This window comes from Neolamprologus brichardi, chromosome 11, assembly GCF_056152115.1.
Source record: "Neolamprologus brichardi isolate AB-2024 chromosome 11, ASM5615211v1, whole genome shotgun sequence".
In the NCBI taxonomy this organism is placed as follows: Eukaryota; Metazoa; Chordata; class Actinopteri; order Cichliformes; family Cichlidae; genus Neolamprologus; species Neolamprologus brichardi.
The window spans coordinates 12,229,405-12,253,280 of record NC_142114.1 but is presented as its reverse complement, the minus strand read 5'-3'; the positions used below and the strand labels follow the sequence as shown (position 1 = coordinate 12,253,280).

General features: G+C 39.3%; 1 protein-coding gene across 1 annotated transcript; it reads left to right on the top strand.

The window, feature by feature from the left end:
• Nucleotides 1-12,711: 12,711 nt before the first annotated feature.
• On the top strand, nt 12,712-13,758 carry LOC102793858 (chemerin-like receptor 1). Its single transcript, XM_006794939.2, has one exon. It carries the CDS (start codon nt 12,712-12,714, stop codon nt 13,756-13,758), a length of 1,047 nt encoding a protein of 348 aa, XP_006795002.2.
• Nucleotides 13,759-23,876: the final 10,118 nt, after the last annotated feature.

The following is a 23,876-nucleotide window of genomic DNA, read 5'->3' as shown; positions in this document are numbered from 1 at the left end:
TCTTGATTATTCAAAATCATTAAGGTCCTGCAGTCTGCATAATATCCACCTGCTACTTCGTCCCCATTTATTTCTATGAGAAACACATTTACCTCGAGGTGAAATGACCAGAGCGTAGCATGAAAAGCAGGAGGAATTCCTTTTGAAGAAAGGAATAGAGTCTGATCCAGAAGACAGAAAAGTGACAAGTTTCCAATGCATTTCCACCAAAGACACAACGATTAAAAACATAGAGAAAATGTTGATGCTCTGTTTAACAACTGCCAGCTGTTCAGTTTCCCACGAGAATTCAAAAAAACAGACAAAACATTTTCCATACAGGAAGAGACATGGTCCTCCTATACCTTCCAACCCAATGCTCAGAAGTGGGTGCAAAGAGTTGTAAGGCGAATAACGAGATGAATAAACTTTTACAGTTTTATGCAGAAAAAGTAAAGCCAGGAGATGTGAGTTATGCTCTGCCTACAAACTATTGCTCATTTTATTTTTTTTAAACTGAATTTTCCATTTATCTCTCTTCATGTACATTCTTTTACCTAAGGATGTAATTAGGGAATTAAGGGTTATTCTGCCCTGACTAGGGTGTAAAGCTGGTTTCTAGACTGGCAGATAGCATAACAGGTCCACAATAAACATCCAGGAGTCAGCAGGTACATTTTAGATGGTTACTGTAAGCACTGTAAAACTGTAATACAGACATGAAAAACTAAATATTGCATTTCTGCTATAATTGACTTGCCTTTACAGTACTAAACACTAAGCCATGCACTATCATGTACATCACACGTAAACACATCAACATATCCTGAAACCTTGGTTATTTGCCCTAGGTATTTAACGGTTAGCTCAATGTTAACATTATATTAGAAATCCCATAGATGGGCATACGTGTTAGCATCGTGGCCCTTTATCCCACACGTCAAAGTTTCTCACAAAAAACTCTAAACAGTTACACAAAACTATAGTGGGAAAGCTTAACACAACAGATAGCAACAACTTACAGGCTAGTGCTCTTTCAGGCCCAACAAGAAAAAATGAAAAAGACAGGAAGTTTAGCTAAAAGGCCTTTTTCATTGGAGAAGAACTATGGCAGGTCTGCTGGTCCAAAAAGTATACAGCCAAATTATCTTAGGCAGGACTATTTAAAGTAATTCCTATATGCGTGTAGATTAAAGAAAATTATTTTACCTGGATATGATTGTCTCTGATGAGCCTAAGGTACAAAACATGCCGGCAACAACAATAAAGTTTTTCTAGCTCCTCAAGGATTAAAAATGTACAAAAAAACGGAGCGATATTTATCAGTCCATTTTAAAGTTTTCGCGCTGTGGCGTTAGTCAGCGGAAAAAACAGAAGTAAGGACGGACTTGAACAAAGGCTAGAAGGCTGTCCAATTTCACAGCGGCTCACTTCCGTCCTACCCGGCCGTCGAATGATCGGAGCATCCTTCCCCTGAATTTGGACACAGCCTATAAATGGTTAGCTATCAACATTTTTGTCCGTCAGTATCTGGAAGTCCCACGGGATCTAAGTTCGGTCATTCTGGACCACCTTAGGGGGCATCTCCCATTTTGACCTTGGAATTATGTGTATATATTGAAGATATTTTGATGCAACACGCTTCTTTCCCCCCCTTAATTGTCTTAAGAGGTTATAGAGCTGTGATGCTATATTTACTATATATATTTGCTGCTGTCTTGGCCAGATCTGTCTTAAAATGACATAACATATGTATGCAGTAGACAAACCCTGCAGCGCCTCCTGCAGGTGGTGTGCCTACAGAAGGTCAGGACCCTTGGGCTAATGCCTAATGGGGTGGGGGGGGGCAGTAATCCTATCCTGGGCAGGGTACACAGATCCTATGTTCTTTTGTCTTTTTATATATGTTTTTTTCATTTTCTTTCTCCTCAGTCCTGTCTGAATACAATTCACAACTGTGTTGTACTGCTGTTGTGAGAAATAGTTTACATGTCTGATAATAAGCTCACACAGAAAGAAGTGCAGCCTCCATGGTGAATGGGATTAATGAAACTGGAGAGAACATGCCACATCACTGGGATCTTAAATAATAAAACAAACAAACAAAAAAACCCATTTAGTGATTCATTTAGAAAGTTTCCTCTGCTAGCCCTCAGGAATTGTGTAGAGATGATAACACATCTGCAGAAATGACAGTGAAAGAAAACAGAAATTTCTTTCAGCACATGCATAAAAAAATGTCTTTACTGTCTGTAGTTGCAGTTTTGAAACTAACAAGTGTTGAGTCCATAAGTCAAATACAGACTAATAACAAATGCAGATTTGTAAGACAATTTCTGCAGCACTAACGGCAAAACCAAATGATCAGTATCTCCAAAAGTTGATTCTGTTCATCTGGACGTAGCGTTTTCTGGGAGAAACGTTTCGTCACTCATCCAAGTGACTTCTTCAGTCTCAGCTGACTGCAGGTTTCCCCAATCTTATAAACAGTACATTTGCATAATGACTGAAACCAGCCCACTGAAGGAACAATGGGCTGTGAGGTCAGTTCCTTAATCATAATTATGCAAATTCTCATGACCATTGATCAACAACCACTGACCAAAACCCACTGATCAAAGACCACTGATCAATGCCATGAGTACCATTCACAGAGAGTTGGGGAATTGCTGCAATCACAGCATTGTAAGATGGCGAAAGATGTACCCTTAGGCCCCCTCCTCGATTCAGAGATGGTCTTTCCCTTTTTTTCAACTGAGATCTTTTAATCTTTTAATGGCTGCCGCAGGGAATTGTTCTGTGATCATTTTGCTTGATCTCAGTGTAGCCTTTGATACCATTGACCACAAAATTCTACTTAACAGGCTTGAGGTTTTGGCTGGTATATCTGGCTGTGCCTTGAACTGGTTTTCTTCCTACTTATCAGATAGGACCTTCTCTGTTAGGACTAACAAGTTCACCTCTAACACTGCCTCCCTAACCTGTGGGGTTCTGTAGGGTTCAGTTTTGGGTCCATAATTATTTTTCTTTCTATATGCTTCCTTTAGCCGGTATTATTCGATCTTTTAGTGACATTTCTTATCATTTCTATGCCGATAACAATCAGCTGCATATGTCCTTTAAGCCTCATCAGCTGGATAGGCTGTCCAGCCTAATCCATTGCTTAACTTTCTGATTGGCTTTCTAGAAAATACCTGTCATGGTTTGCCATTTGGAGAAGGGACCGAAATCCTGGAATAGTGCTTTTATTTACAGTGAAGTAAATTTAACACACAATAAATCTCCAGTGCGCTCCCTCAACTCCTGTGTCGTGCCTTCTCCCAAGTGTCTGTACTCCTTGCTCTCTGCTCCCGTGTCTCCGCACACCCTGTGCATGCTGCAGTCCTGTGGTCCGCTCTCCTCCTGACGAAAAACAACAGACGCAGCTGTCAGGACACCAAACTCCAGCAGGCATACACTTAACACTAGAACCACTAACATGGAGTCTAACTCAACAATCCCCTGCCCTTAGGAGCTTCCTCATGCTCTTAAATAGCTCCCCCAACGAGCTTGGCATGGTCTTCAGGTGTGGCCAGCCCCCCTAGCAGGGCCACACCCACCAGGCCTGAAGGTGCCTGTCAGAATACCACTGCACACACACATACCTGCCTATACATACAAACGTGGACACACACAGCAGCACAATGCAGCGAAAACACATAATAATAATTGAGTCCACGTGTCACAAATAAGAATGCTGTGGGCTCAAGAGCAGACTCAATTGCTCGATCTATGTACACGCACACACATACATATACACTGATATGCACACACTCATCCCCCCTCCCTTTCCAAACGCCTTCGATGCTTGTTCCCTCCTGGGAACACGGCGGGTCTGAGCCCGCGCTGGAATGGTAGCGCTGGGCAGGATTGTTTGATGTTTGATGTTTGCTTTGGATTACTCCTCACCCCCCACCCGACCCTGTGGCTTGTCACGTGCTCCATAGTGTTGTGCTGTGGACATTTATGTGCTTTTTTGTGCAGAGGAGTTTTTTTGTTTCCTGTTCTCATGCTGTCCTCCCAGGAGCCCAGCATGAGTAGAGGTCTCTTTTTTTCCTCTTGTACTTTCCCATTGTAGTGTATATTTCAGTGTTTTTTTTTCTGTAACGCTACCGATCTCTGACCTGTATCCCCATGTGATGTCTGTGTTGTGTGTGTAAGGTCGGGGGGGGGGAGGTTCTATTTCACTGCAGGGCAACCTGCATGTGGCGAATAAAGCCTTGATTGATTGATTGATTGATTGATTGATTGATTGATTGATTGATTTTATTGAAGGGAAAAAGTACTTAAACAAGGCTGGGTCTAACAGAAACTATACGCAGGAACTGAGGGAGACCGGAGGACGGAGAAACGGACATGGAACACAAGGAGAACACGGGCGGGAACTTCTGCAAACACAGCAGAGAGGTTTTACTGATCTGGGAAACAATTAAAGGGCTGAGGTTCTAGTGGAGAGTCTTGTTCTTACTTGGAAACACCAGCTATTAGGCAGAGGAGGGGTTGCCGTGGGAGCGTCCCAGGGATAGCTGAGAATGCGGGGAAGCTGGTCCAGGTTCCAGGGTGTTCAGGGGAGAGAGATCCATCATTAAAGCACGGGCAGGAGGGCAGGCTGAGGAGATGGTGAGTATGTAGTCCTAGGGTTCTAGGCAGACTGGAGAACGGGGTGAAAACAGAACCAGCGCTGCTGATGAGCACGACGGGTGATGTATCTGGAGAACACTGGAGACAGAGAACACATTAATCCAAGATCCAGGCAGACGGATGCCAAACACAGTGGAGGCCAAGTTTACCACTAGTGGTAGCAGGACGAACTGGCGAGGAGTGGCAGGCAGCGCTGGCTTAAAAACCCTCCAGATGGAGGCCCAGAAATTGGAAGCAGGTTATTAGCTGGCCAACTCAACCCCAGGGAATGGGCAACAGGAACCTGGACCACACCCGACCAGACACTCCCACGGCATATGACACCACACTGCTCAAGGACCCTTTATGTTTTCAAAATGTTAATACTATGTATAAAGAAACAGGCAGTAGATTTATTCAACTTAAGATAATCCATAGCTGGCATCGAACACCGCAACAATTGTATAAATGGAACCTGGCCTCTACGGACGAATGTTGGAGATGTGATGGTCAAAATGCTTCGATTTTACATATCTTATGGAGCTGTTCGGCACTTGCCGAATTGGTGGGAAAATATAATGGAGGTAATTTTCAGTGTTTTAAAAAGGAGATTTGGCATCTCACCAAAACTGTCCATACTTGGTATAACCACAGAATGTTCTGATGGAGATTTTTCCAGTTATACAAAAAGATGGATTATTCTGGCTCTTACTACGGCCAAACGGGTCCTGCTAAGACATTGGCGGAAAAAGAACCCCCCTCCCTATGAAGAGTGGCTAAAGACAATGGCTAAGTTGGCGTCTTACGAAAAAGTGACTCATGGTTTATTAGACAAATTGCATCAATATGATTGTATTTGGTCCCCCTTTACAAGCTGGCTTTCTGTAACTTGAAGAACAGAGGAGTAATGAGTGGTGGTGTGGGGATTGGTGTGCGAAGAAAGAATAGGATAACTTCCCTTTGTTTTGGTTTTTGTTTTGGTTTTTGTTTTGGGGTTTTTTTTTGTTGTTGTGTTTTGTTTTTTGTTTTGTTTTTGTTTTTTGTTGTTGTTTTTGTTTGTTTGTTTTTTAAACTATTTATTTATGTAGTTATCCTTAAGTTCTGTTATTGAAGTTTAAAATGAAATAAATAAAAATTGTTGATGAAAAAAAAAAATTAAAAATACCTGTTTTTAAAGTATCTTCATGACTTAGTGTTTTTGTACATGCATTGTAAACAATCCCATCCGTGTTGGCCACTAAAAATATGTTTATCCTCCTAAGACCCAGCAATAAATTTTTGTCTTATCTCAGGGACATACGTCTGAAACTATCAAGCAGCATTTATGCAATCTATATGAGTAATGCTGTACTGTCAATGGGTCATCCTGGGCTTTCTATTTATGCCACATTTGTGGGGGTGTGGGCAAACAGACCACATGGACTTTCTTTTCAAAATGATGGGGATTGTAACTTCTATATTTTATGGCCACAACGTAGGTTAAGTGATACTTTTTTGCAGCTGTATATGATTATATCGCTGAAACTGTCTTTATCAATTCAATTTCAAATACACTGAAACTGAAACTGCTTATTTATGTAGTATGAAAGATGAAGGACAGTGCTGCCCACAGTCAAACAGGTGGTTGTCTAATTACATCACAAGGAAAACAAGAAAGCAGAGCACAAAAACCAGAGGAAGGGTCTCATTTATGAAGATAGCATGAACACCATACAGAAACTGGATTTAAATTGTTCTTTAGCATGAGACACGAAAACAGGAAAAAGCTGCCCACAACCATCAAACCAAATTACCTTTATGTCTCTGATTAGGGCAGAAATAATAAAGCCTGTTTGAGATAAGGCCGCCACAAAAAACAAAAAGCCGCCATAGAGGGAATGACGGACCACACTTCTTGTGGCAGCCTGAGCCCCCAGGACAATCCTGGGCAAAGGCCCACACACAGCTGCTATAGCCAGGCAACTTTGCAAGCAGACAGATCAGTGAGCTGTCTGAAGCAATTCACCGCAAACAAATGCTGTGGGCAACTCCTGTGAGCAAAACACTATAAGTGAATACCACTGATAGAGCCCTAAAAAATAATCATGATATTCGGAAATCATATATTATATATTTTATTGGGTTCACTACTTATTTTGGAAAGTAAAAACCACAGTGATTTTGAGGTTATTAAAATGTGTTCAAGCTTGGCAAATTACTTATATATCTCATAAATCATAACACACCACTATCACTTTTACTTACTTGTAATCAGATTGAAGCCAAAAATTGTGGAATTACATACCACTAACAGTTACTTTATTTTACACTCCCCTGATAACAGCAGACACACTGTCACACACCAGTAAGCCAAGAACAGTGACAAAGGTTTAATGGAAGACAAAAACATTTATGCAGAGAAGGCAGTAAACAACCTGCCCACCAGCTGAAATTACTTCACACAGCTTAAGAAAAAACTTAATAAAGAAGACAGCATTTGTGCAAAGATCATATCATTGTGCCACTGAAGCTGGTCAGACTGTACCCAACTCACATTATGAGCAATGTTTTTAAGTGTCCTGTACTTTCAAATGCAACATTTTATCAGCTTAACAATATCAGCAAGCAAACAACTGTTATGCCATTTGTCATATAGTGCAAGTCAAAGATCCAGCTGCTGCATTTCCCAGGGAGAGAAAAGTGCAAGATAACTTCACCCAAAAATGGAGAAAGATGTAAGAAAGACAGGAGAAAACAGGTTATATTGAAAGATAAGAACTCCTCAGTGACATGTGATAAAGTGGAAACTTAAAGTTTACCCAAGTCCTCATTTTAAAATCATATTAGATCTGTATATGGTGTTATGTTTTTCTTTCATATTGTGAAACGCCTTGCAATACAAATTGAGGTGTATACTGTGTGCTCTTCAAGGTTTTCATGAAACTACTCAGCAGTTGTGGCAATTCTGAGCAAAATAAACAGGTTTGTGTGGATTACAATGTGAATTTAAAGCAAAGCAGTGTGTTGGGCTGCTGTATTCATGTTTAGTTTTATGTTACATCATGTGTAGCAGTGATTAAGCTGATGATGCGTAGATTAGTTAATTGAATTTAATCTACATACTGTGTAGTATAAACAGTATGCTGTCCGTCTAGCTATTGGAATAAGCCTGGGTAGATTAGGAAATATTGAATAACATCTTGCTGAATTCAGTAGCGTAAATCCACAAAGAGCACTAAATCTCACAGCAACAGGTCAGCTGATCACAACCTACACACAAAGAAAATCTATTAGAACGCACAAAAGAAATATTTTGATTATAATATTTTTTCGCTACATCGAGCCACTACAACTGATCTTCCTTCACCAAATCTTCTCCTGAGAAATCTCACTTTAACCCTTGATTATACTCATTTTTCTGTTTAGGTGTGGAAAAAAACTTTGCATTCTCATGTACTATGTATTTTTTATCATATTAATATAGTAAACAGGTTCAGTTACTTTGCACATAAAAGCTGGTAGAAATGTATGCAGCATATGTAAAATCTGTACTTCTACTTAAGGTAAAGAACGCTTATTCTTTGTGCACCTCTGGCACTGACTGAAAAATTACAACTTGTCTTGATGAGTTGTGAGATTTAGATGAGACGTGCACCAAAACAATAACAAATGTCTGTAGCAGTGAACCATGTGAGAAACTATAGCAGTTCTCACGCGGGAAACAGAAAAACTTTAGACCCCATCAGCGCACGGACGTCAGAGGAATTTTCCATAGATGCGCTATTTTCTGGAGAACTGATTAGCTAGTGGGCGGTGATTTCATAGCTATTCATCTTTTAACTTGAACATACACTGCCCCGGAGGAAGTTAGATTCCCAGCAAAAGTGGTCAGTGGTAACGTAAGAAGTGAATGGCTTTATAATGCTTAGCAGTGCGGGCTTCTGATCATCAAGACGGAGCACTGATTAGTTAATTAACAGACGGAAGATGAAGACATCAGGTATCTCGGGCTGCTGAGGTAAATAAATTTCAATCACTTAAGTTAAAAAAAAGCTATCGAGCTTTGAAAGAAGGGCATATCACACAAACGCAACTTGCCTGATTACAGAAGCAATTTACTGCAAATTGTGTTAGAATTAATTCTGAAGAAGCAAAACTTATTTTGTGTCTCTTGCATTTGTGATAGTTGCTGTTATGAGTGTTCATTTATGTTTTATGCTTTAAGAAGTAGTGCATAATTGACGTGCATGGATGGCTCAAAGCTGTGAGCTCACAGTCGTATCTTTGGCTCTTATCCGTAGACCTTCCTCACCCTGGATTTTAAATAAGACCCTACATATTTATGAAACTTAATAATTAGAGATGGACCGATCCGATATTACTATCGGTATCGGTCCGATACTGACCCAAATTACTGGATCGGATATCGGCGAGAAATAAAAAATGTAATCCGATCCATTAAATATCAAAAAAGCACCTCACAAAACTTGCTACACGGCGTAACTCGGCTCATAATCGTAGCACGTTGCAGCAGTATGCATCAGGTGATAGAGCCGCTGTCAAACCAGCATTTCATCTCCCCCAGAGAGAAGTAAAGCAAGTGTGTAAGTTCTTCTCTGAATGTTTGTAAAGCATTCCCACGTTAAGCTTAACAACTGATATATGGAGCGACTCTCTCTCTCTCTCTCTCTCTCTCTCTCTCTCTCCTGCTGCTACTTCAATCGTGAAACTGCTTAATGATCAGCTGATCGGCAGTCTGTCTCTCTTCTTTGTTTTTGGCCCACTTCTCACCAGAAAGAGGAAACCAGCGGCTGAGCAACAGCAGCACTATTAACCTTGATAAGCTGTTGTTAGAATTTATTTAATATTACTTTCTACACCAGGATCTTTTCCACGTAGCTGACTGCTGGTAACTGTGCAGGGGCGGATCTAGCAAAGTTTAGCCAGGGGGGTCGATAGGGCATGAACAGGGAAAAGGGGGCACAAAGACATACTTTTCTTTCTTATTCTCATTTAAAATGTCGAGCTTTTAATATAGAATATATAGAAGTCCATTACTGTATATAGTAACTGTTAAGTCTAATATACCCCAGTAAGCTATAGTACTTTTTCCTTTGGGAAGGTACCATCTGTGAATTCTGCAATTCTGTTGAAGAAAGATGTTGAATCTATTTAATTATTCTTGAAAAATAATTTATTTCTGTGCATTTTTCCCCCTGCATCAAATTAAATTTAATTACATCGATTAAGCATCATGAGGTGGAGGGTGGTTCCCTATTTTTTTTTGCTGGGAGTTTGCAACCCTATTAGTTAGGTTGCTTAATATTTCTGCTAAGTACTCTTTAAAATACAAGAATAGGGAGGATGGAGTAGGTTTAAGTTTATTAGATTGATCAGTGTTGCTGAACTATGAAATATTTTGGGCGCAGTGTATTTTTTACATACAGGTATAACAGAATAGCTTTAGTGTTGTTATTTATTTAAACTTGAGTATAAACTTATACAAAATGCAGCAAGATATTAAAAAAACGTTTTATTGATTAAAAAACACACTATATCGGATTCATATCGGTATCTGCAGATATCCAAATTTATGATATCGGTATCGGACATAAAAAAGTGGTATCGTGCCATCTCTATTAATAATACAGGTATTTCTCTGAAACAGGACAGAATATAATTGAATTTGGAGCATCAGAGGAACAGGAAGAATCCCGATACACGACGCATACAAAGTTGTGGTTGCTTCACAGACCGCCAATTTTCTTTTTTAGAGTGACCAGACGGTTTAGAGTCGTGCTTTTAGTCATATTTCTATGCAGCGATTAGAACAAAATGAAAGCACCTCTCCATTTTTTTCTCGGCAGTGTGCGCACACAGAGTGAATTTTATCGACTTTTTAAATTCTTTCGGGTTTCCACTCCCAACACTGTTTTTTTTTTTTTTTTTGGGGGGGGGGGGGGGGGGGGGGGGGGTTCAAAGCTGTTTCACTGTAAAATGAATATAAAATGTCAGAGACCGGGCCCTACGTAAATGCTCCGTTTGGAGCTCAATCCCGGGACGTCTGCACCTATAAGCTGTCATAGTTAATTTGTCGGACAGTGTCGGACAAACTGCATTTAACGATGCGCAAAAACTCCAGCATCTGTGGTAGTGATGTGCAATACCACCGATTTCCTTTATGATCTAAATAAATCTGAAGTAAAATTCAGTCTGCTATCAGCGATACTGACCCGATACTGATACTTTGTACAAAAACGTAATGTGTTTGGAAAATCAAAATCAAAAGTATTATATTTCAAACTATACCTTCATAATAAATACAAGACATCTGAGTATTTGGTCTTATTGTTTAATTATGAGGAATATATAAAAGAAATGAATTGATTTCCAGTTAACCTCGTCATAAGTTCATTATCATATGTGTTATGATTTACTTTTGTTTGTGTTTGAAAAGGTGTATTTGAAAATTGTCCATTCAGACTCAATGTCCCCAGTCTCCTCCGTAATGCTCTTACAGCTCTGTCAGAAGTGGGAGTTGAAAGCTCACAGACCGGGGTCTCTGTCAGCCATTCCCAATGCATTCTCACTCTATTTTCAGGGATGCCAGGTCTTTCCAGCATCCTCCCCAGCCACTTGATTTAACTCACCACCAGGTGGTTATCAGTTGACAGCTCAGCACCTCCACACCTGAGTGTCCAGAACATACGGCTGCAAATCTGATGACACGATTACAAAGTCAATCATCGACCTGTGGCCTAGAGTGTCCTGGTGCCATGTGCACTTATTGACACCCTTATGTTCGAACATGGTGTTTGTTATGGGTAACCTGTGGTTTGCACAGAAGTCCAGTAACAGAACACCACACGAGTTAAATTCTTGCAATCCGTTCCTCCCAATCGCACCCCGTCATGGGACTCCAAGAAGGCCGGGTCATTTGGGCTATAAGCGCAGACAACAATCAGGATCCATTCCCAGACCTGAATGTGCAGGGTACAAACCCTCTCTTCCACTTGGAAAAACCCCAATGTATGGCAGCAAGCCGAGCAGATACGAGGATAACCACCCCAGTCTGTCGCCTCTCATTAAGGGCAACTCCAGACTGAGACAAAGTCCAGCCCCTCTCTAGGAGACTGGTTCCAGAGCCCAAGCCGTGTGTTGAAGTGGGCTTGACTATAGAGCCGGTACCTCTCAACTTCGCACACCAACTCAGTGGGATTAAGGCTCCTTCCCCACCAGAGAGTTGACACTCCATGTCCCAATTGTTAGTCTTGGTAGCTTGGGTTCAGTCCACCAGGGTGTACACCTCTGGCCACTGTCGAGCACACACTGCACCTGACCCCTAGAAAGACATCTATTTGATGAAATGTATTCCCTTATGAACTGTAATCCATTATCGTAAATTTAAATGTTACTAGGAAATGATCTGACAAAAGGAGGGTTTAAAGAAGTTACAGTTACAGTTAAATGTTAAGTTTCTATGTCATATGTCAGAAAAGGATCCAGAGTGATGTTAAAGCGGTGGGTGAGTTCTTTTACATTTTGAGAGAAGCCAATTGGGTCTAATAATAGATTAAATGCCAGGCTGAAGCTGTCATTTTCAATATTTACATGAATGAATAAAGCACATGAAGTTGACAGCATAAAATAAGGCATTATCTAAAAGGTTTTCATCGAATGGCTTACACAGATAAACTACAGAATAGCACCACTAGGCGTTGTATCAGGAAGTGATACTGTACTGCAGAGAGAGCCAACAGATGAGAGAGTACATTAGATAACTTTTACTGATTTTAATTGTTTACATCAACTGAATTGAAATCATCGCTGCTCTTCTTGAGGTTCTTTTGGGCTCATCAGTATTGTAATCTACATCCACTTTAGTACCTCAATCTAAACACTCAACATTATTTGTGTTGTTTTAGCAAAATATGTTTTAAGTGCTCATATCAACAGGATTCATTTTCTTTGTAATTTCCATTTGACATCAAGTTGTGATGTAAGAGTAATTAAATTGAGTATAAAAACTAAAACTGACTTTGACTTACATTAATATTGTTCTTTCTTTATGTTAATACCGCAGGTCTCAAGAAAATGATGGAGATGACCAACAGTAACTCAACCAGCAACTCTTGCATTCACATCAGTACAACTACTCCTGAGATTCGAAAGTCTCTCATCACTGTGTCTATCATTTTTCACTTCCTGATATTTCTCCTTGGTGTGCTCGGGAATGGACTGGTTATCTGGGTGACTGGGCTAAAGATGAAGAAAACAGTAAACACAGTTTGGTACCTCAACCTTGCTGTGGCCGACTTCATCTTTGTAGCATTTCTACCCCTCAATGTAATAAACCTTGCTTTAGACTTCCACTGGCCTTTTGGCAACTTCATGTGCAAGCTCAACACCATGGTACTTATTCTGAACATGTTTGCCAGTGTCTACATTCTGGTGGTGATTAGTGCAGACAGATGTGTGTCTGTGGTGTGGCCTGTCTGGGCTCAGAACAACCGAAATGTACGTAAGGCCTTGTTTGTGACTCTGGGTGTTTGGGGGGTGGCTTTGATGATTGGCTTTCCATATTCCATCATCATGGACACAGAGCAAGCGTGTGAGAATGAAAACAAAACTCTCTGCTTAAACAGCTACGCTATTTCTGATGACTATAATGCAGAATCTCCCAATATACTGCGACAATTTCGTTATCCACCGATTATCATCGCCCGCTTCCTTGTGCTTTTTGCAGTCCCATTCTCTATCATTGTCTCCTGTAACGCTGTAATAATCCATCATCTTAGAAGAAACCACACACTGGCAAGGAAATCAGGTCGCCCCTTTAAGATCATTGTTGCCATTATCATCACATTTTTTCTGTGCTGGTCTCCCATTTATATTATGGATCTAATTGTGCTGGCGAAAGAAATGGATACTTCAAGTGGTGTCATTGGGATCCCTTTGGCCACCAATTTGGCCTTTCTCAACAGCTGCCTGAATCCACTGCTGTATGTGTTTGTAGGCAAAGATTTTAAGAAAGAAGTCTGCAAATCCATTCTAGCTGCAATGGAGACTGCCTTCCAGGAAGAGGAGAAACGCTCTCAGAGTTATACTAAGTCAGTTAGCACAAACACATTTCAGCTTTGAAAACTGATGTGTAAGGCTGTTAATGACACAAAGAACCATAAGGAAACAATATTACTTCAGAGAAAATCTTTCTAGACCTGTGTTGTTTGAAATATATGAAAAGGTTTAATAAATATTTATACCCATTTCACTGCTCTTATAATGTTAATTTAATGGAAATGGCTAATGTCGTTTGTTTCTTAAGTCATACATTAAGTTTGCATTAAGTTTGTACCATTACAGAGCTGAAAGTAATTGTAAAATACCACTTCCTGGAAAAAAAGAGCGAGTCAGTAATTTCAAAATAAGTATTACATATGTTTCTGTTTCCTGTTCATTTTACTGGTTCTTTTAACCTTTAACAAGTATGATTTGGTTAAGTAGAAAGTGACACTTTAAACACTATCAGTGAGTATAACCTTTTTGGTCTGTATGTGTCACACAGTGGAAATTTGTGTTTTTATGTTTTATCAATCGGTGTATTGGTACATAGTGTTTTTATTTGCATGATTTTATTGTGATATTTATATTGCACGTTTGTTTATTCATATTTATATTGCACGGTTTTATCCTCGTATTTATATTATGTGTGTTAATGTTGTTGTACCATATTCCTTTAATCCACTGTGGACTAAACAGACAATTGTAGGCACCTGTGAGGTGGGGGCGTTCCCCAAGGTGACCTATCAGCCGCCAGATTGACCTGTTAAGGGGATAGTGAGCGCAGAGACGAGAGGAGCGACGCACGAAAGGTGAGCAGAAGAAAAAGGAACGCGTGTAAGCCCGCACGTGTCTTGAAGGAACTGCTGCCTGACTGTGGGGTGCCGCGAGTCGTTCGGCGATCCAGTCCCAACGGCAAAAACAGCAACAGCGGGTGGCGATGGCCGCAATTCACAACGGGGCAGGGATGCCCCCCTGCCTGCATCTGACGGCGAGACGAGGGAGGTCGTGTTCAGGTGTGGAGTGGGGCGGGACTGTGCGGCGACGTGCTGTCAGGAGGAGACTGGTCTGCGACAGGAGCCCCCTCCTTGTTCTTCTGGCCTGCGTGGTTTCCATCCCGGAAAAGAAATTCCTCTCCTATTTCAGATAAGGACCATTCGCCCATGTGTGGCTAGACTGTGGGATTATGGGACTGTGGGAGGGTAATTTTAGCATATGGAAAACATTTTTTTAGCTTTGTTTTAATAGTGTATAGTTATTTCTGGCGGCAGGGTTTTTAGCGCATTGAGAATACTCTTTTTATTGTAAACGGGGGATTTTAACTTGTATTTGTGATTCTGGCTGTGTTTTCTTATGTAAATAAATTCTGTGTGTTCAAAGCTAGCTTAGTTTCTGTGCCCTGAGCGCTGACCCGCTCACTCCCCCTTTTCGCTTGTATGTATACAGACGTGGTGGTGAAGATTTAGGTCCACCAGTCTAAGCGGCTACATATGTACATTTAAAACGACACCATGTAAATAATTAGATTTTATAGTAATTATTTAGCATAACAGCTTATCTCCTATTAATGTACCGTATAAGATAAATGGTATGATGTTATGTTTAACAAAACAGCAGCTTTGTATAATTATTTAGTCTTTAGTTTTATATAGGCATATTCTTATATATAAGTTAAATCAAATGTCATGTCTTCAGTTCCTCTCCTCACATGAATCTCTTCTTATATTTACATTTATTATAAAATATTTACTATTATATAGGACAGGGAGGTTGAATCAACGTTTCTGGGCTCCAAGATTAACACTATGGCTGTGCTGTTGGGTACAATGAGACTAATACAGTCTGAGGAATTCAAGGAATTTTTTGTCTAAAGATAAACATTTAGTGTCCTAGTTACCATGGTGCTGGCTTAGAGTTTAGTCCTCTTTCTTTAGATGTCATGTGTTTCCCTCATCTCAGAGTTAATGTTTTTACATTGTAGCCAAAGTTCTTGTGGCATGGCAGTTATGTTTGAAAGAGACATCACCACCAGCATATGGCTCCCATGTACACTCAGCAATGTGCCCATTACCACAAGAAATACTTACAAATATCTACGCATCCAAAGTATTGGAACAAGACACTATAAAGGCCAGATACTGAGATCACCTGACACTGGGTTGAAAGCTGCCAAGCTGATATACCAAGATACTTGGGTACCATTAAGGAATTACATCATTCTGAGCCATCCAAGCCATAGGTGGTCTTGGAGTCATTGTCTTTTCTGCACTTCTTGAGATCAGCATGTATTCAATAAAATGACCCATGGAAACCACTTTCATGCAGCAGAACCTGATAAAAGAAGATGGGTTAGTCCAAGGGGTCGCTGTGCTCATCTCTAAGAAGGAAGTGAAGCACCATAAAACCCAGACCCCTTTACTCTTAATTTAATTTGTAACTTAAATTATCTAAAAACTTTGATTACCAGTACTTACACTATAATAACAAAGCATCAATTCAAATTTTTAAAGGAAAGGAAAAAAAATAGTATATGTCACTAACTTGACGTACTTATTAACTTTAGCATATTTTAGAGGAATGGAAAAGGTGTCATCATGTTACATGCAGTTATTTTTTAGTGGATGTGATAATGATTGATAATTTTGTTGCCTCATATTTGTCATGGTCAATGTCTATGTGTTTTGGGGTTTTATTAATATTCTTTGATTTGGTATCATTCATTGTTTTGATTCTCTTAGTTGTTTTCTGCTTATGTTATATTTATAGTGTAAGTTTCCCTTTGTGTCTCACCTTCATGTTCCATGTACTTAGTGTTTAGTTGTTTCCCAGTTTTGGTTTTGTTAGTTTATTCTTTGTCTCCCTTTTCTTTGAGTTTGTATTTTATGCAGCCAAAAATAAAAGGCTTGTTTTTTTTGTTCTACTCCGTCTCCTTAGTCTGCATTTGGGTCCACTCTCTCCTTTCTATGCGGTCTGCCAGTGCAGACCTGACAATATTTGGTCAATTCTTTTGTTGGAGCAATTGAAATTATGATTATATAGCACAAATTTAACAGGAAACACACAGTCACAGTAAAGAAACAGAGTCATTTGTCTTCAACTGTCCCATGTCACCTTTTCTTTATGTCTGATGTCCCTAAAAACTGCCGTCTCCAATCTGTAACAAACCTAGCTAATGGTGAAGCTTATTGATTTTTTTTTTTTTAGTCTGTGGTTTATGGAATACCTGCATAAACCACAGGAGTTCCTATTACAGACTTTCCAAAAAGTCATTCACACAATCTCTTAACCTGATAAGAGGAAGCCACGTTTTATTAGACGTTCCGTTCCATTACGTTCCAGTTGTTGGTTTTCTTGAGAACTAATAATGACGTTTGTATTGACTGTCATAAAATGAAGTAAAATGTCATGTCTCATTAGGTTTTAGTTAGACGCAATGTGTCCATCCACCATGTATGCCCTATGAAATTCCGAGTTAACTTCTAAATGTTTACCAAAAACTATATTGTGAAAAGGAGACAAATTTACTTGCTTACGTTAGTATTTTGTTTAATTGAAACTGTAATTATTATCGTTTTTGATTTTGTTCTGTGCCCCATCTTAATCATCACCACACATTTAAGACGTTTTTCCTGTTCTTGATGTTGAGTTTATCCAGCATTCAGTATAATCATTTATGTTTGAAGTTATTTGGCGTATTTCTATTTTTATCATTATTATTTTTATTATTATTAAAAGTTACTGGAAAAGAAACTCCCATGGCTCCATCATTATAAGACCACATGAACCTATGTCCAGCTGTTTTTACTGGTATTTGCAGATTGTTTTCTTCTGGCTTAAGCCATGCAGCCATGCAAATTACTGTTGCCAAATCTTTGCTCAAAAGTAGCTGAGCTGGCTGATTGCTGGGGATCGAGATCACAACTAAAGGTGACTGTTGTTGTGATCTGGTGCTATATTAAAAAATGAATTCAATAGAATGGAATTGAAACTATGTTAAAAAATAATATAATTCTAAGAAAAACATTATAATATATGAATTGAATATAAACTGGAGAGACAGTATAGCTAGAAAGAAAGATTGAACAAATAACTGATCAATTTCATCTGATGTAAGCAATTAAAGGACCTAGAGGAATTATTACTTTGGCAAGTACACACTTTGGATTTGTGTTTAGTAACAGACCTGAGAGAATTTAAAGTAAACCTGATTGCTGGATTGTCTGATCATAACCTGATACTGAAAATTAGAAGAATTATCTGGAATCCCCCAAATGGAGTAAGAATGCTTCCAAAATGCCATTTAGAAAATTACTTTAATTTGTTACTAGGAGTTAATTTGGATGAATACAGCCCAATTTTTTTGGAATACTACTGATATTTTTTCTATAACATTTGAATTAGAAATGCATTCCTTGGTTAAATGACAATTTATTGGAATTGATGAAAGAACCGATAAAGGATTGAAACTGATGAAAAATCGAGATAATACACCAGATAATAATTTCTAATTATCCAATAACATAACACGCACTAATAGTACTGACCAGCAGAGGGAGCTGTTTATATGCTAAACATTCCACAAATAACAGACCTCAGTCCTGTCAAGTAAAAATCAGCCCAGAATTGCAACTTCTAAACTTTACCTAAGCTGTAAATCAAGAGTATATACACACACATAATTGTTGACAGTTTTGTGCTTACTTCAAATTTATGTAATTTTATGATTCAGTGAAGCCAAATCATTCTGAATCATCAACCTTTTGCAATCTGTTATTGTTATTATTATTAATATATTATTTCCCCAGAGACACTCAATGTGCCTCAAGTAAGAAGAGGTACAGTGAGATTTTTGCTTATCTTTCTATAAATATGAAAGGTTCTAACTCCATTGGTCACATATATATTGGTATACTTCTGCATCTCGTAACAATACAATATCCAACATGGCTTTCAAAGTTGCTTAAAAATATACTGTATGACAGCAGTGGCAGCAGTAAAGTATTGACAGAACATTTGTCAATGTTAAGGTGACCTGTACTATTGTGCACCCTTCTCCCACTGGTCTGTTGGTGCTTTCCAATTATCCATTTTGCTGAGGAAGGTTCCTAACTTAGAGCTGGAAGTATCTGTGTGGCAGCCATTATAAGAGCTGTTCCAATTTTCCAAATACTAAGTAAAGAAGTAGCCAGCAACTATTCATGCAAACAATTAAGATGAGAAACAAAGTTGAGCAGAGCATATAAATGTTTATTGCAGCTGTATTTTCCATTCCACGCCATAACCTCCTGATATATTTATAGCTTTTATAAATTTAACAAATGCAGTTTGTTAAATTCACCACACTACTGGAATAAAATCTGCTTCTTGTTGAATTGCTTCCTTTGATAACGAACGGAGAATGCTATATCAGCTAAAGATTATGATCAGTGTTCATTAGTAAAGTCCTTTGTTGTACTGCAGTATTTAGGGTTAATTTTTAAAATGAGTACAGGACAACTAGGATAAGTGATGGTTGGAGTGAATTTTATTGCTGTCATTGAAATCTTTAAGGTCAAATCCTTAACAACAGGAGGAAAGGAATTACACAGGATCCCAGCAGTAAAATATTTTTTAAAAAAATCTATTAACTTTATATGATATTTATAGAAACACACAGCCAGTAACAGGAGTGCAGATTAATGGCTAGAAAATCCAGTGTGAGCTCAGGTTTCACGTAGGTGTTTCTCTCTGAAAACAGCACGGCAGCGGTCCCTCACCCCCAACTGGTCATGTCAACTTCCCTAAGCTTCATTCTGCCAGAGGTTCCTTACTGTTCAAAGGGAGGTTTTCCTTCCCACTGTTACCCAAGTGCTTGTTCATAGAGGGCTGTCTGATTGTTGGGGTTTCTCTGTAGGGGTCTTTACCCCTATCCACCTTTTTCCTAAGTCCTTAGCAATTAGCAATGACCCAACAATGAAGTGTGTTTTTTCTCATCCTCTGAGCCAGGATGGGTTGGGAAGGTGCTCTCCACCCCTTTTGGGTCGAGTTTGGGCCTTTTCACTCCCTGGCTAGATCACCTGGGTCTCATCATCCTCAGCAGTACAAATGGACCAGCTTTACCATCCAGTCTCCTCTAGATTATTTGATAGATTATCTGCCTTTTAGAGTAGTGACCAGGTCCAGCTTAGTTGCTTCTTGTGTTCCTTACTTACCTGAGTTCTAAGGTAATCCCTTCTTGAGTTCCCAGCATGCAGTCCTCCTCTGGCCAAAAGAAGTGGTTCTCTGTTCATTAACTCGATTCAATTTTATTTATATTGTGCCAAATAACAACAACAGTCTCCTCAAAGTGCTTACTATTGTAAGGCGTAAGTAGTGGAAGTAGTACAAAAAAAACAAACAAGAAAACACCCACAAATATTTCCAAACATGTAGTGTTTTGTTTGTTTGTTTTTTATTTCAAATATTGTATAACAAGACAAAACTGCAAACATGAATGCAATTTTTTTTCTTACTCTTCACTGATGTCACGGCTGGCCTGGGGGCCACTATGAGAACGTGGACCCAAAGAGACAGAAGCAGACACGAACAGACTGAGACACAAAACATAGATTTTATTTACAAGATGTCTCACAGGGAAATGTATGTGCAGGACAGAACTCAAATGCCTAAAATATTCACAGGAGGGGGGAAAACAGGTCACACAGTTGTAGGTCTTTTTATAGGCAGGCAGAGAGCTGCAGGTGTCTGTATTTTATATGGGTATATGTTATATTAATTATATTTCTGTTCTTTCTGAGTTACCTGGCCTGCGCAGCAGTCCTTCCTGGTTTGGCTGAAAGAGGAGGCTGGGGGTGGAGCTGGTTTAAATGCAGAAGCCAATCAAATGGGCTGGACCATCTATTGTGATCATGTACGGGGAATGGGTTCTTCTTGAATGATGGTTAGCTGTTATCTCTCTAGTTTTCACCTTTGGTGTATATAATGGTTTATTCATTTGCTATATAACTGGAGCTGTTTCTCATTTGGGCAGGTCAGTTTGTTGAGTTATGTTTTGTTAAGTAACTTTTGAATAGTTTTGTTAAGTTAACCTCTTTTATGGGCCCACTTGGTTCTTAAAAAAGTTTATTTTTGTCATTTTGAATTTGTATAACCATCTTGTCCTTTTTGGGATATAATAAAACCCATTTTTTGAAGTTTACATTTCTACCGGTGTGTTCCTGGCTGCTTGGTTTATGTTACACGGAAAGAATCAAGATGAGACACAAAAACCATAGAATGCATGAACAAGAGGGACCTGTAGTAACGTGGTTAGCAGACAAACCAGTGGAGAGCAAATGAAGCCGCTGGCCTTAAATACTGCTGGCTGGTAATCCCTGGATTGCCGTCAGGTGAGCCTACCAGCTGCGTTGATGAGAGCCTTGCCCAAAAGGTGGGGCTGCGAGTGAAAACAAGGAAAAAAGCAGCCACTTACCCAGCCTATGACAACTGAAGCCTTTCATTGAACTACCAAATAAACAAAATGGTACTCTCTCTCATGGCAGCACTTCTGCTATAATTTTGTTCATATTTAATAAAATAAAAATGTAGACATAAGTGGATACATTGGTTTTGACTGCTAGTGAAAATTGTTTTCTTTACAAATAACTCTCTCACTGAACTAACACAGCCAGTCCCTCAACATGCTTGTACTCTCTGCTCATATTGCCTTCATATTAAATACATTTTTGCTTTTTAAATAATTTATTTTAAGATAACAAACACTCCCTGAATACTCATCTCAATGACTCAGCTTCACCAACAGTAAAGACAGCTGGAGGAAAAAGAAAACACCAGAAATGGAAAAGTAATGTGATAAGTGTGTGTTCATTTCCCATCAAATTCCAGTTCCTCCAATTCATCTGCTGCAAGCTGTGAGTCTTCAGTGAATGACAGGAAAAAGAGCAAGAAGTGCCGCCGTTTGGCAAAAGAAGTATGCTATCTAGAACAGTTTTTTTTTACTCAAAAAGAACATTTCAGACTAATTTGGTGATGTATATTATAGAAATGCATGTTACAATGAGATCTGTCTTGTATGACCACTCTTTTGGCTAATTTAACATTTCCAGGCATTAGGAGTGTAAATGTTAGAATCAATTCAACACATTTGTACTTGTCCATGCCACTGCATGTGTTGTGATTGTGTTTCTCTCTCTGATGTCCTTGTTAAGAAGCACTGATCTTCAGTGTTTGCTGAATCATTGTACTACATGCAGTTAGTGAAGCCTGGCTCCTTCACATGCTTGCTTGTTCACCTTGTACTTGAAATAATACTTACCCGTTGTCTTTGTTTGTGCAGATTCTCTTTGGAATAACTTTCCCTGGAGAGGGATAACTCACTGCCTGTTAGCTCCAATGTTCATGAGCGAGGTTTTGTGGAGTCATTTGGACCTGTGGGGTTACATTTTAAGCCTGTGCATGATTTCTTATCTATCTCTATGCCATCAACAGCCCCGAGTCTAAGCTGGGCTCTTGCACTTGCAATTTCAGCCTTCTGCAGGTATTCTGTTCTGTCAGCCATCAGCGGCCCCACACCATTGAAGCTCTTATTTCCTTTCTGTTCCCTTGGCCATCTGCAGTGCTGTGCCTTAACCCAAGCTGTACTTCTCTCCTGGCCTTGACATCTTCTGATCGAATGGCACTGGAAGGTGGCCACCAGGCCCAACATTCATGCTGATGCTCCAGACAGTCTGTTACTCAATCCAGCAGACTCGCCTTTAGTCTTGTTCGAGATCCATTCAGACCTTCCCAGTTTCTCACTCTTCTCGGTGCTTATGCTTGCTATGCCTCTCAGTGCTATGCATTACTCCTAACGTGCAGGCCAGAACTGCCGAGCTTTCTTTCTTTCTTCGGCGCCCTGCTCTAATCCCTTTCACAGCTGAGGTTCCAGTCCATCAAGAGGGGCTATCGGAGCCTAACCGCCAAACACCTCTAATTTCTGTCAATCAATAAACCATGTTCATTCTTTCTAGATCTCTCCTTATTGAAATGCTGGTTTTCCATTTAGTTAACTATTACCTTCAGGTGTGTTTAGGCTGCAACTAAGTTATTGTCATTAAACGGATTAAACAGTGCAACTATGGTCATTTCATCTACGTCAGCTATTCTGTAATTGTTGAAGGGCTGATCAAGTCATTAGTGTGGAGGGAAAAGAGAAACTGACTCAGGACACAGCCCCGAGCAAGGGCGTAGATTTGGTTTTGGCATTGGTGGGGACAGATGATTCAACCATCGAACCCTGCCCTGTTTCTTATTTTTTTACCTTTTTGTCTGTGCTTCTTGATAATAAAAAAAAGGAGAAATATACTTGCCTACATATGCTATTCTACATGCTTTTAAACCAATTACAATTCATCGTTTTATATGTGAATTATATAATGTTAAATTACTATTAAACAAATGACTAAGTATTTTAGACTTTAGTTTACTTCAGCCATATTCCATATAAATCAGGTATCATACAAAAATAAAAATAGCTTCAAATACAGTCATGACAATAAAAGAATATGACTTTAAGGACTTAACAACATTACTTCAGTTATAGTACACCAACATCTCTGATACATTAGCACTAAGGGAACACTGAATGACCTGGTGGTTTTTGTCCATAAAACTACTCATCTAAGATTACCACAAAGTAAAAGATCTCTCAGCAAAATTATGCAATATTTTAGGCACAATTGCCCCGATCAAGTCAGTGAGCTGGGATTTTTTTTCTTCTAAACATGAATTACTGTTACAGCAACAGACATGGACTACTGGTGTCCCACACAACAACTCAATGTCCACTATTTGAAGGAGCCAAACACATGCCTTCTTCTCTCATTAACTGAGATAAACTGCTGGCATATTTGTTTTACATCTATATTGTCCAGTCTCTCCTGGTGGACATGGCATACAGCAGCATTGTTTAATCTCATTTGAGTCATTGTTGACTTTAGCCATGTTTTTAGTCTTCTGAGAGCACTGAAGCTTCTTTCAGCCTCAGCACATGTGTTTTATCCTCATATTAAAATTATTATTCTGTGCTTGATGTTCCTCATGTTTGGCCCTGGCTCTTCCCCTCTGACTGCACTAGGACATATTGCCACCTGATAAAATAACACATTGATTCATGCCATACAAAAAGTGAGACATGTCAATTCAGATTCTTTGTCAAATATACACTAATGAAACAATTTACA